The sequence below is a fragment of the Oreochromis niloticus genome, linkage group LG20 (genome assembly GCF_001858045.2).
Source record: "Oreochromis niloticus isolate F11D_XX linkage group LG20, O_niloticus_UMD_NMBU, whole genome shotgun sequence".
Lineage (NCBI taxonomy): Eukaryota > Metazoa > Chordata > Actinopteri > Cichliformes > Cichlidae > Oreochromis > Oreochromis niloticus.
In genome coordinates this window covers 15,310,797-15,323,139 of record NC_031984.2, presented here as the reverse complement: position 1 = coordinate 15,323,139, position 12,343 = coordinate 15,310,797, and the positions used below count along the sequence as shown (strand labels likewise).

At 42.1% G+C, this 12,343-nt stretch overlaps 2 protein-coding genes across 5 annotated transcripts in view; one reads left to right on the top strand and one right to left on the bottom strand.

Moving 5' to 3' along the window:
* Positions 1 to 1,523, top strand: part of LOC100695192 (poly(rC)-binding protein 4) — a 34,574-nt gene extending 33,051 nt beyond the window's left edge. For both annotated transcript variants that reach the window (XM_003439020.5, XM_005448775.4), the window contains exon 14: positions 548 to 1,523. In XM_003439020.5, the coding sequence (XP_003439068.2) occupies positions 548 to 893 (346 nt within the window). In that variant the 3' untranslated portion in view covers positions 894 to 1,523. The remainder of the gene's footprint in view (positions 1 to 547) is intronic.
* A 1,934-nt stretch (positions 1,524 to 3,457) lies between these two features.
* LOC100699720 (dedicator of cytokinesis protein 3) overlaps positions 3,458 to 12,343 on the bottom strand; it is a 53,073-nt gene continuing 44,187 nt past the window's right edge. The window contains exons 43-54 of one of the 3 annotated variants that reach the window (XM_025901888.1): positions 9,907 to 9,993; positions 9,603 to 9,782; positions 9,412 to 9,495; positions 9,187 to 9,303; positions 8,942 to 9,066; positions 8,517 to 8,652; positions 8,199 to 8,280; positions 7,876 to 7,991; positions 7,693 to 7,777; positions 7,485 to 7,607; positions 7,237 to 7,319; positions 3,458 to 6,387 (exon numbers count right to left, since the gene is read on the bottom strand). In XM_025901888.1, the coding sequence (XP_025757673.1) occupies positions 5,779 to 6,387; positions 7,237 to 7,319; positions 7,485 to 7,607; positions 7,693 to 7,777; positions 7,876 to 7,991; positions 8,199 to 8,280; positions 8,517 to 8,652; positions 8,942 to 9,066; positions 9,187 to 9,303; positions 9,412 to 9,495; positions 9,603 to 9,782; positions 9,907 to 9,993 (1,827 nt within the window). In that variant the 3' untranslated portion in view covers positions 3,458 to 5,778. Of the gene's footprint in view, positions 6,388 to 7,236; positions 7,320 to 7,484; positions 7,608 to 7,692; positions 7,778 to 7,875; positions 7,992 to 8,198; positions 8,281 to 8,516; positions 8,653 to 8,941; positions 9,085 to 9,186; positions 9,304 to 9,411; positions 9,496 to 9,602; positions 9,783 to 9,906; positions 9,994 to 12,343 lie in introns of all 3 variants that reach the window. The other 2 variants (XM_013275471.3, XM_013275466.3) reach the window with 2 other exon arrangements.

Genomic DNA, 12,343 nt, shown 5'->3' with positions numbered 1-12,343 from the left:
GTCAAAAAGTTATGGGAGACAAATCAAATGGAACAAATGACACTCCCTGACAAAGATTTTTTTTATCAAACGGTGGAGGCCGGCTTATAGACCTGCAATATAAACATCTATATCCATCCATTTTTCCACTTCAGGGTCACAGGAGCTTGGAGCCTATCCCAGCTGACATAGGGCAAGAGGCAGGGTTTTAAGAGGGCAGTGGGTTTTTCCAACACTTGTTTTTCATGCCCTCTGATTTTTCTTATTTTCATATTTGCATTCTTTAACCTCAAACGGACGCTGACTTAAAAGGCATCACTTCCAGTAAATCCGGTTATAATGTGACGCAACTCCCTCTGGAGCCACAAAAAGCTTCTTTTTTTTCCACACATGCATTAATGCTTTCCAAGACCTGCAAACAAACTGCAATAAGTAACTTTGGTGGAGTTCCCCTTTAATGAGTTTCCAGAAACTTCCCCCAGTGTTGTAGCAACAGAATAATCCTCTAATCTTCCTTCCCTGTCCTATCTCCACGTCTCCCTTTTCTTTTCTTTTTTTCCTATCATAGTTTAGAGACAGCCAAATCTACAGCCCAGGCAGCCAGCATGGGAAGTCCAGTTGACCTCAACATGGCCTTCACCCAGCCAGCCTCCCCAGCTGCTTCTCCTGCACCCACCCTGGCTGCCGTGAGCACCCTGACCCCAGCTCATGTTCTGGGAACTCCGTACGGTGCCATGCCCCTCTCCGGGCTGCTGGGGGTGAAGTCCGTCCCCTTTCTGACTTTGTCCAGCCCGGCCCCAGCCGTAGCCGTCACTGCAGCACCCTCCCACACCACTCTGGCTGCCTACACAGCCAAAATCTCCTCAGCCAACTGCATCAAAAAGCCAGAGAGACAGAAGTTTGCTCCCTACTGATGAAGCCTCTGAGCTCCGTGCGCAGAGAGTCAGATGAAGGACAGCTGCAGTGTTCTTTCACAAACGCCTGATGTAGCCATATCCGCTGGCAGAGATGCTCTTGCCTTTTATTCTATGACACACCAACAGAGACGAGACCAATGGAGATGTGGATAAAGCTATTAAAAGTTATTTACGACTATAGATAATTTGTGAGTTACCCATGAATTGATGGACAGCTTTCATTGTCACCTCATCACTGTTATTGATCATGAAAAAACAGTTTAAAAAAAGGGCTGAGATCTCACCTGAGAGACACATGTTTACCCGTGTTTACATGTGTGTCTCAAGTTAGAGATCAGCTAAGTATTTATCCTCAATAAATTTGTAAATTATACTCAGATGACAGATGCTCTACTGTATGATGCTTTTATACAATGTCTACGTTTGCCTCTTGAAGTTTTTAAGAAAATTTGTAAATGTCTGGGGGGTGTTTTGTTTTTGTTTTTTTAATAATCCGTGCTATATTACTGTACTTTACGTTGTTCAGTGTTATGTCTGTTTTGTTGGAATTTACTTTGAATGTGCAACTTGGTTAATCTTTATTTATTAGTATTGTTTCATTTATTAAAAGTCTTTGGTTCCTGTTAATGGTGGCTTTATCTATTTCCTTCACAGGCATTCAAAGAGCAATGATGCAGCTTTGCAGAAACTCATTTTCAGGAGGAAACAGTACACACACCAAAAACAAGACAATGCCACATTTAGGTTATTCCTGTTTTCTCTCAAACAACAACAAGATGGCAGCTTCTCATTTTAGCTGCAAGAACTGATGAGAGATTCTTTTCACACTATTGTGCTCATGTGCCCCAAAACAATAACTGCAGAATGAGACAGTGCAACCTCAGAGGAGAAAAGAGCTCTGCTGGCATGCTGGGCAATGTGCTCACATGTAAGTGTGCATGTATAAAAGCGCACGATCACATGGCGTTCTGTGCAGAGAAAATGCGCTCTGTAAGTCCCTTGAGACAAAGTGTAGTGAGACTGTAAGGCAGAGGGGTTTGTGTGGAAAAAAAGGGGCACTAACATAGCTAGGAGCTAGAAAAGATCTGAGGATTCACAGCGATGCTGTGGAAAAAAAAATCAGTATCTGCATCAGCATGCACCACAGCATCATCATCCTCAGGAGAGGCAGCTAGAATCCTTTCATCCTAACTATTTCTGTTTTTTTTCTGTCACTGCATCATGGATATGCGAGACACTATGAATGCACAGTCCTCACTGTTACCAAACACATTCACTTTTCAGAGGCAAACAAAAAAGAGCCAGTGCTTCAGTTTCACCGACTTTCTGCTGAAGTCCAGCAAACAGTGAAGCTAAATTATGACACAAAGAAAACTTGATCTTTGAGGTCCTTGAATTTCTCTTCTGGCTCTATGGCAACATCACTTGTGAGTCTATATATTATTCTTTCTAGGACCTACTAAAATCCAGTACATGCCAAGATATAATGCTTGTAAAATCGCCTTCAAATGACAAATCAAAGCACCTTTTTCAGCAATAACTCAAAAAAACAATTTTCCGTATAATCAGTCTCTGACATGATTGTAGAGGAATTTTGGGCCACTCTTCTTTGCTTCAGTTCAATGGGGTTTGCAGGCATTGGTGTAGGCACAACTCTCTTAAGGGCCCGCCACCTCATTTCAGGCAGGTTGACTTTGACTGGGCCATTACAACACTTTCTTTTCTTTTCCAGCTGTTCTGTTTGTTCTTGTACTTGAAATCTTTGTCCTCTTACATGACCCAGTATTGAATTTTAGCTGTCTGAGAGATGACCCACCATTTGACTCCAGAATACTTTAAGTACATAGGAGTTTGTGGTCAGCGCAACAACAGCAAGGTGTCCAGCTCCTGTTCTAAGCCCAGAGGATCACCACTTCACCACCATGCTTGACAGCTGGTATGAGGTGTTTGTGTTGATGTGCAGTATTTGTTTTTCACCAAATATGGTGCTGTCCTTTGTGGTCAAACATGTCAACTTTAGCCTCTGACTGCAGTCTATTTCTAACTAACCCATTCCCTTTGACCCTTAGTATACTATAAAAACCTATCACGTGTTTAAGTTACAGTTTCATAGCATTTATAGTATACCCAGAGTCTGAAGCAGATCAAAGTCCATAGTATTTAAAGGTTTGCCCATAGCTTACTGTGAAATATGCTTTCTTTACACGAACAGATAAACTCCACTGATATTCCAGCTCCATTACCACACACCAGATACGTTGCATTAGAATATCAAAGCATGAAGTTTGAGCTGGTGACAGCTGGGACCTTCGCTGTCACTTAGCTGTCACATTTTCTTTTTTTTTCTTTTTCTCCTTCTTTCAGTTGTGGTGGACTCGGGGGATGTGTGGCATGCTGTTATCTATGCACAGACACTCGCAAAACTGAAAATAGCACAAATATCTGCATTCTTACCACTGTAGCGCTCAGCCTCAGTAATTCAGTGACAAACAGCACCCTCCACTGTCGACTCAATATACTGCGTGACCCTTCACGGTACAGAAAAAGGTAGCGAGGAAGAGTTAGAGCTGATAAAAGATTGTCTTTAATGTTTGGCATTGTTAATGAATTCCATACCACAGCAGTTATGGGAGTAGGAAAACCACTTTTACAACCAAACACTGTTTGATCATGCTAACACCATATGTACAGGAAAGCACATTGAAAAGTGTATAAAGTATTTATATGAGAGGACTCAAGTCAAGAACGGTGGAGACAGCCACAGTCTAATGGATTCGTCCTTTTCCAAACACTGATTATAGATATTTATCAATTACATTGATCTCTGGAGTACATGTATATACACAAAACAACAATAAACCTTTTTGGGGTTTCTGCAATAATTCTCAAAAATATTTCACAATACTGCTGTATGTACAATAACAGAATTTACATTGAAAAATTCTATTGTACCTATATTTTGAGTATCACTTCAGTCACCAGTTATCCTCAACACCATCAAGCTCACAAGAGATACTCACGTGCCGTTATAGATCTAATAACCTCATGTTCAACTCCATACAAAGTACAGCAGCCTATTCAGTGCCTTCTGTCTCGGTACGGTTTCTGAAATATGTTCACACAACTGATGATCTCACATACAAAAATAGATGTTGTCTAGTCAGCTGACAACTTGATGTACAGTAACACAAAGCATCCACCTGCAAAAAACAACCAGGAAAACAAGTAATTGTTAAAATATTAGCTATATCCTTCCAACCCCCACGGGACGATAAAGAGCGCTGTTCCTTCTGCCCCACAGTAAAAGTAAACCTCTCGGCCGGTCCGGGCTTCAGCATTCTTGTGAAACATGTCATCAGTTTTGAAACAACAGAAGGTAATTGAGAAAGAGCCGCAGGCAGAATAAGAAATATTAGCGCTACAAACCAAACAACAATCTGAAACCAAAGCGGGACAAAACCATACAAAAACATCACTAGGTAGATATCTTCTTTTTTTCTTTTTTTTTTCCTTCAGGGAGTATACGGTGAAGAAAGTGAAAAGGAGAATGGCTGTTACTAAATGAGCTCCCCACAGTCCGGATGAGAGGTCAAACTGCATTTGAGTGCACTTAAGGCAGGTAGGCGATTCCAATGCTGTCCGTGTGGGCTCCTCGACCGGTCACTGAGCAGTTGGGGCGGATGGGTGGGGGGCGTGTGGGCTCGACAGTGTCGTCAGGCGCAACACAAATTGCCACTGCAGCTGTCCAGGTTCAGCCCTCACTGCTCAACATGGTCTGACAACCATACACAGAGAAGGAAAATGAAGGAGAGAGAGTGGTGTTGGTGTTAGTTTGGAGTCCAGCAGGTGTGAAGTGGACAGTTCTTCATTCTCCGTGAACATGAAAGCTGACAGGTGTGGGGCCTGTCTGTCAACTGTCCTCAGTTTCCCTTCAGTCTGCCGAACACCTTCATTCCTCTCGAGATATCTTTGTCACACAGAAGAGACAAATAGAGACGTCTTCAACAAAGACTCAACTTAAAGCACTTAAACATTAACCAGAATTGCAGCTGGTGCAATACAAGTAGGAACATCTCATCTGAATACATTCACGTGGGTTTCCATACGCATGGTACGGATGGGAAATCATCAGTGACTTAAGTTCGTGTCCCTTGAGATGCTGGTCCAAGAGGAGAGCTGCAAGTACACCAGCGATTTGCGACAGCCCAGCAGCAACACGTATTACAGTGCGCATTTGATATGATTCACTATTAAGGAGCACTTAACAGTGTTTTGAAAAAACATAATGGACGTAAGCCTTTGAAAACACTATAATGTAGCAAATTTATCAAAATAAGAATTCATATATATGAAGCATTTAAAGCAGAGAAGTCACCTCGCTGTGACTAATAACCTTCTGTAGTTTCCTCGTGTTGTGAAATGACATGAAAAGCGAAATTAAGGGAGTTCACAGCTTATACTGCACCTGGGATCATGTTGGTTATGATCGTGGTCGTCATGTTTCACAAAACCGTTTTCATATTATTCTCAAGTGGAAAAAAAACATGCTCACAGACGAGTTGTACGATTGTGTACAATCAATATCAATTTTTGAACAGAAGTTAATCGATCCCATTGTTCAAGAGATATTTTTCTTTTAATTCTAAGAGGCCACGCGGAGCAGCGGCAAGGGTTGTGCCTCAAACCGTAGCTTCAACCGTCTTCGCTCCTTCGTTCCTTTCCTTCATGTGCACTGAAGTTAAACCACAGAACATGACAATCGAGCATGCTCCGTTGCGTCACATTAGACTTGTTCTACTACCGCTTCCTTTTACTCAGTGCAAATGAAGGGAAGAAGAAAAGGAGAAGAAAGCTCTAACGTAAACTGAGCTGGAGTTTCGGATCACTGTGTCTCCTCGTGCTCCTCGCTGATGCACTGCTCCCAGGCATGTTTGCCCTGGTCCTCCCTGTGGCCATGAGGGGAATGGAAGATCCTGCGGGGGAGCGGGATGGGTTGAGGTGGCAGGTCCTCCTCAGGAATGCAGCCCTCTCTCAAGTAGGGTTTGGGGGGCACAGCTGGAGGCTGAGGTCTGCGGTAAGGGATGTGATGAGGGCCATGAGTAGGGGCGTGGTGGTGAGGTGGTGGCCCATGGGAGTGGCTGTCCAGCCCTGGGTGGGCATGAGCGTGAGGGTGCGGGTGGTTGTGCGGGTGTGACGCAGGGCTGCGGTAGTGGAAAGGGCGGACCGGGTCCATAGAGTCGATTTCTCCTCCGCCATAGTGGATGTGCATGTAGGGAGACGCCATGTACTCGTCAGGTGGGGACCACAGGTGACTTGGAAGAGGCTCCAAGGCATCGTTCCTGATGGGTCCAGGATCAGGATACTGACCCCCGAAGTTACTCTCACTCAGGGAGGAAACACCGCTGCTGGCGCTGCCTGATAGAGTGGAGTTACTGCCTCCCAAAGCTGACTGAGGACTGGTAGGAGAGCCAGGGATTGGGTGGAGAGGAGACTAGAGAAAGAGAAAGAGAAAGAGAGAGGATGTCATGGGTGTCTTTTTTTAAAGTAATGCTGTTAACAGTCCTCCTTAAATGTCAAGAATACTGAAAAACCCAGTAATTTGACATGTACTGGTTAGGATCCAGTTAATTTGTGTGTGTGTGTGCGTTTGTGTGTAAAAGCAAAGAATTTCATAAATAAGAGCTTCTAAGAAAGTACCGTTCCTGTGAAATGTTCAAAACGTGTTTTCAAAAGCTAAGTTAACATTTCGGCATCATATCTTTTTCAACTTTTTCCCTCTTGGATGCTTTTTAGAGCTGTTGTCAAAGTTCATCTTAATGGGGAAAAGATTAAAGATGATATCTAAAAGAGGATCGAGGGTAGGAGAAACCCCAAATAACCAAAAGATCAAAATAATCAAAGTAAACATTTGCCAATGTTGAAAGTTATGCGTCCTGAACAAAGCAGGTGTGGTAGTAGGGTGTGGTCTTTGGCTCAGATGCAGGGGAGGGGTGGAGTAGAAGGTTTAGAAGACAGTGCCAAGAGAAGCTGGCTGGAAACTGTCAGTCCTTATCTAATCATGTCTCTTCTACTTATGCAGTAGCGCACTGAGAGTGAGATGACTGCACAGAACTTGGTTTGGCAGCCGGAAATCTACAGCGGCTGGCGCCCTGAACAAGATCCGGCTCTGTCTGAAAAGACAGTGACAAAAGTGTGTAAATAATAAAGAAACCAAGCACACCAGTCTACCCATATCTGACAGTGTGTGCGTTAATGTCCCTAATGTGGCAGGGTTTTTGCTACAACAGGCAAATACAAAATTATAAATTGAGAGCGGATGATGTTTTTCTTAAGCTTGTACCTTTCGGAGGGAACGGACAGGCAGGGCAGGAGGAGGGTCGCTGTTCTGTTGGTGAAATGCATCACAGTGCATCAGGAAATGTCCTGTGAAGAGAAGTTCAAGGCATAAAAGTAAGGAAAAGCAGTAAGGAATAAAAAAATAAAAAGCCCACAAAGTCCATATCATTATAGACAATGAGTAGTACCCTAACCAAACAGATTCCCTGAAATCCACGACAAGCATAACTGTGAAGTAAAATGAAACAGTACCTGTTGGGAAGGACCTGGGTGGGACAGGGGGCATTATTACCCCTCCGGTAGAAGCTGGCATGTAGGTCATCTGCTCCCTGTTCTCCCCATCCAGACTCCAGCTACTGGGAGTGTTGGGAAAGACTGGAAGGGAATACAAAAACTTTTTTTAAGACAACACAAACATCTTATGCACCAAAATAACTAGTTTGTTGCTCATATATGCTACCTTTCTCTGGCAGATTCATGTGAGCGTCAGTACAAGGCTTACAGGGGCTAACTTGCTGAAGTAAGGCACGCTGCATGTGGTTGTTCTGGAAAAAATAAAATGAAGCAAAAGAACAAAATGAAACAGAGCACATTTTTGTTTGCATTTTCATTCAGAATTATGGGGCTGCAGATTTTCCCCCACCTGCCCATTCTCTGCCATGTTGTAGTACATGGAGTTGTTGGCTCTCTCACGATGAGACGGCAACAGAATCATCACTTCTCGGTTGTGTTTGGCCTTATCGGGTAAGGATGGAGAGCCTGGACAAAAGAAAGACGTGCAAGTAAACGATTTCTATTTGCAAATAAATAAGAAACAAAGATGTTTGTTGTCATAAAAGTGCAGAATTTTGCAGCCTTGTTACTTTCTAGTGTTGCTGATTTATGTGAGCATCTTATTACAGGATGGTTAGTATGGTTAATATACAGTAGTAACCATCAGATGTGACTTTCTGCTTTGTTCCTCACCTCTGGCACTTGAGGGGGCAGAGTTAATAATCTGGGAAGAGTTGGAGCGGATTGAGCTCAGGCTGGAGGAGGAAGGGCTTGGCTGCAAGACAAAACTTTTATTTGTCTTTTGTGCTTTTGTACTAAACCAATGATTAATGCTGTGAAAAGAAAAGTTAATCAAAACAATAACAATTAAGTGAAAGAGTTAGATTATAGTTTACATCCTCAAAAGATCGGATCTCATGTGAGTTGCACTCTGTAAAGAACACAAATTATTACAAGCTGAAGCACATTCCCACCAGTATTTGTTTGTTTTTTACGTCATCCAACTCCTACCTGCATGTGTAATGCCTCCTCAGGGTGCTCCCCCATCAGGCCGTCGGTCATGATGACGAGGTTTCCTGCCTCACTCGACGTGTGAGAGGACAGGGAGGAGGACGAGTGTCGGATCGAGCCCTGCAGGTTTAGAGGACTGCAGGACAGACGTAACGGTTGAGATCACTGAAAGATTTATCTCTGTGTTTGTTTAATCATTTTGCATTTTTATGCCACTTTTACAGCCTGCACAGATTTATTTCAGAGGGCATTTGGTGTTAATTTCAAGAGTTTGGCTCATACTGCATTTTAGATTCACATCACGGGTATAACATAGCGCATAAATTCATAAAGCTGCCCTGGGTATTGTTTTGAAGGTTTGGAAATTATGAGACTAAAACACCAAATGGATCTGTAAACTAGCTTAGAAGAGCACCATGACTGACCTGTGTCTGTGCATGAGCCGCACGCTCTCAGGGCTCATGTGGCTGTGGGAGGAGAGGATGCCTCTGGGAGAATTAACCCCTGGGCACCCTGCAGGTCCAAATCGATCCACGCCAGGCAGACCCTGCTGGGACCCAACCATATACTGCTCTGAATATTTACACTGCTCACGCATACACTTATTTATAAACTTAATGCACTGAAACACACATGGCACACAGTCTGAGTCATGTGTCACTCTACTCACGTGGTGTAAGCCTGTTCTCATCATGTGGAATTGGTCCACGAGCTTTTTGTGCAGAGGACGCATCTCTGGATGCACCAATTTCTCGTGAACAGCCAGCCCTACTCCGAGAATGTGTACCTGATGACGAAATCAGAGGAATCAATAGTGACCTGAAGGTTTCATAACCATATGTTATGGTTAACATACGGTTAATGCATATTTTGAACTTTTTAAACCCAGCCTGACCTGTTCCTGCATTAGATCCTTCAGATGTGAGATCCTCTCTGTATCCTCTGGGTGACTGCTGATGTAGTCTTTATCAAAGAACGCCTGTGGTAGAGGGTGAGTCAAAAAATAAAGATCTCTCTCACAACACCAATTCATCATTCATCATTTCTGCCATCCTCTCCCCCTCTCCCTCAGCCCTACAGCAGTACCTCCTGATATCTGGCAATTCCTCCATTCACAGCAGCATCGATGACCCCATTGAGGCACATGCTGAGCGGGTTGATGTTCCCATGATGCTGCCTGTGCTGGTACTGGCTAATCAAAGTCCGCAGCTCCTGGGTCTTATTCTCCACCACGTAAATAGCGTTCTCCAGAGGGCTCACCTCCACCTTGAAATAAATACAGATATTTACTCTGAGCTTTGATGAAAGAGGGGATGGCCTTTAAATTTTAACAGAAAACTGGCCATTAGATAGTGTGTACTATACAAGGTGAGTGAGAGAACATCCTTACCACTTCTCTCCTTTCGACCTCTGCCCAACGGGAGATACCAGGGAGAGGACGCAAGAGGATCAAGGTTGTTCTCTCAATCCACAGACTCTGTTAAACATGTGGACAAAGATGCCATCTCATATTAGCCACATCTGCTAGACTAATATAAAAGAAAACCGAGTGGAGACCCGACAGTGTATAAGAGATACTGGGCTGGCAAACTATTCAGCACCGTGCTGTAGAGTACGATATAGGTCATTTCAGACTAGTGAGAATTCCTGTGTGGTGTGGTTCTGAATTTGGGTTACTGTGTCAGGACAAACTACAGTATCATACCTACAAGTCTCTTAAGCCCTGAAGGTTGTAGGGATTTGAGCATTGTTAGCATCAAGATAGAAATGGCAGGTAAAATAACAACAATAAAAACAACAGCAGCAAAAGTTAAACAACTGTATTAATTTACTGACTGTTAAAGTCTGGTTGTGTTATGCACATGTAAACATCTTATTTTGAGAAAACAGAATTTTGTAATATAGAAAATACCTTATTTAAATTCCTTTTTTGGTACAGACTGCGTAGCCTCTAATAATCTGAAACTGTTATGATCCTGTTTGGTGATAATAAGATCTCTCATGTTGTGTTTCAAAATTAGTGAAAAATAAATCTGAAAGATTAACTGAAATGAAATTAATAAAAGTAATGACTGGTTAGAGCTTTACGTATAACATGAAATTATTAACTTGATACAATTAATGCATTTCACCACCTGTCAAGATGATTTTCTTGTTTTATCATTGTTTTATTAAGCCAATACATAGGCTCAACGGCCACTTTGTTAGGCGCACATGTTAAAGTTTTCATTTATGCAAAATGAGCTACTGAAGTTTAAACCGAGCATCAGGATGGGGCAGAAAGGTGATTTAAGCGACTTTGTAATAGTCTTTGGTGCCAAATGGGTTGGCCTGACTATTTCAGAAACCGCCGATCTAAATAACAGACCATTATTCATCACTGACATTTTTTTACCACGGCCTCTGTGCACTGTTACATTTTGTTTCATCGTTTGATGGTGACATTTCGTCCTGGCTGGGAGTCAAAAAGGAACAGAGCAGCTATGGTTCAGAAAGTAAATAAGACTGGTGTGGGAAAAGACATTTCCAGCAGATACATTCAAACCGATTTTGAGGTTATTAAGAATTTATTTCCCAAATGTATGAAGAGAATTATATCCAATGGAGCTGCTGGGTTTCAGCACATTTTAAACCGTTACAGTGTCACATGCTACACTGAGTGATCTGAAAACATTAAGAAGGAACCAAATTCATACATAAGACAGGCAGGCAGTTTCATCGTTGTATCATTTGCTGTATATCATTCAGGAAAGACTGATGTTATCCTATGCACATACTAGCCACTTTATTGGGTACACCTGTCAAACTGTTAATGTAAATATCTAGTCAGCTAATCACACGGCAACAACTCAGTGCATTAAGGCATCTAGACACAACCTTTTGAACTAAGTATCAGAATGGAAAGGTGATTTCAGTGACTTTGAATTTGGCGCGGCCGTTGGTCATAGATTGGCGACTCTGAGTACTTCTGAAACTGCTGATCTACTGATATTTACAATAAGAGAAAATATCCAGTTAGCGGCTATCATGTCAAGGTGGGTCAAAATCTCTGAGGTATGTTATTGAATTTATGCCACAAAGAATTAAAGCAGCTCTGAAGGCCTGGTACTAATGAGATGTACCTAATAAAGTGGCTGATGAGTGTATATTTTTCTATATATTTGTATCTATGTATGTTATGTGCCTATAATTCTTTCATGCTAGTGCAGTTTTGCTTTTCCTCTTCACACATTATTCAATTTTGCAGTGATTACGACTGATGCAGTCACATTTTACTCAGTGACTGTTGCTACACAAGCGAGTCATATTTGAATGAAAACCTGATATTACAAACTCAATTTACTACACACAGAAGAACTATTAAACCAGAACGTGTCTCAAATAATAATGCGGCAAATGTGGCAATATTGACTTTAGCTGACCAGATTTAATACTAAAAATCTTATTAACACTTAGTTTAACTTTGTTGCATTTTTTAAAATTCTGCTCTGATGAAACACAGATATAAAGTATAAAGCTCATAATAAAGTAAATCTAATTATATTTATCTTCAGTTATTGGTTATGCACGTAGCAGAGAAATGTAAAGGCATTAATGGGCTTTAAAGGCATTATTGTCTAAGAGCTGTAGGCACTCCCCTGTGGCCACCTTAAGTGTTGCACTTGCTTACGTCACTTATACCTGCTTACGTCTCTTAAATTTTAAATGTCTGCATAATTACACTGCAATTTCCACAGAGTTGGCTCAGTTTCATTGTTTTATAATAGTGTTGCAGCCATATTCAGTTTTTTTATGTACAAAAAACTAAACAGTGAGTCAGAAATGGG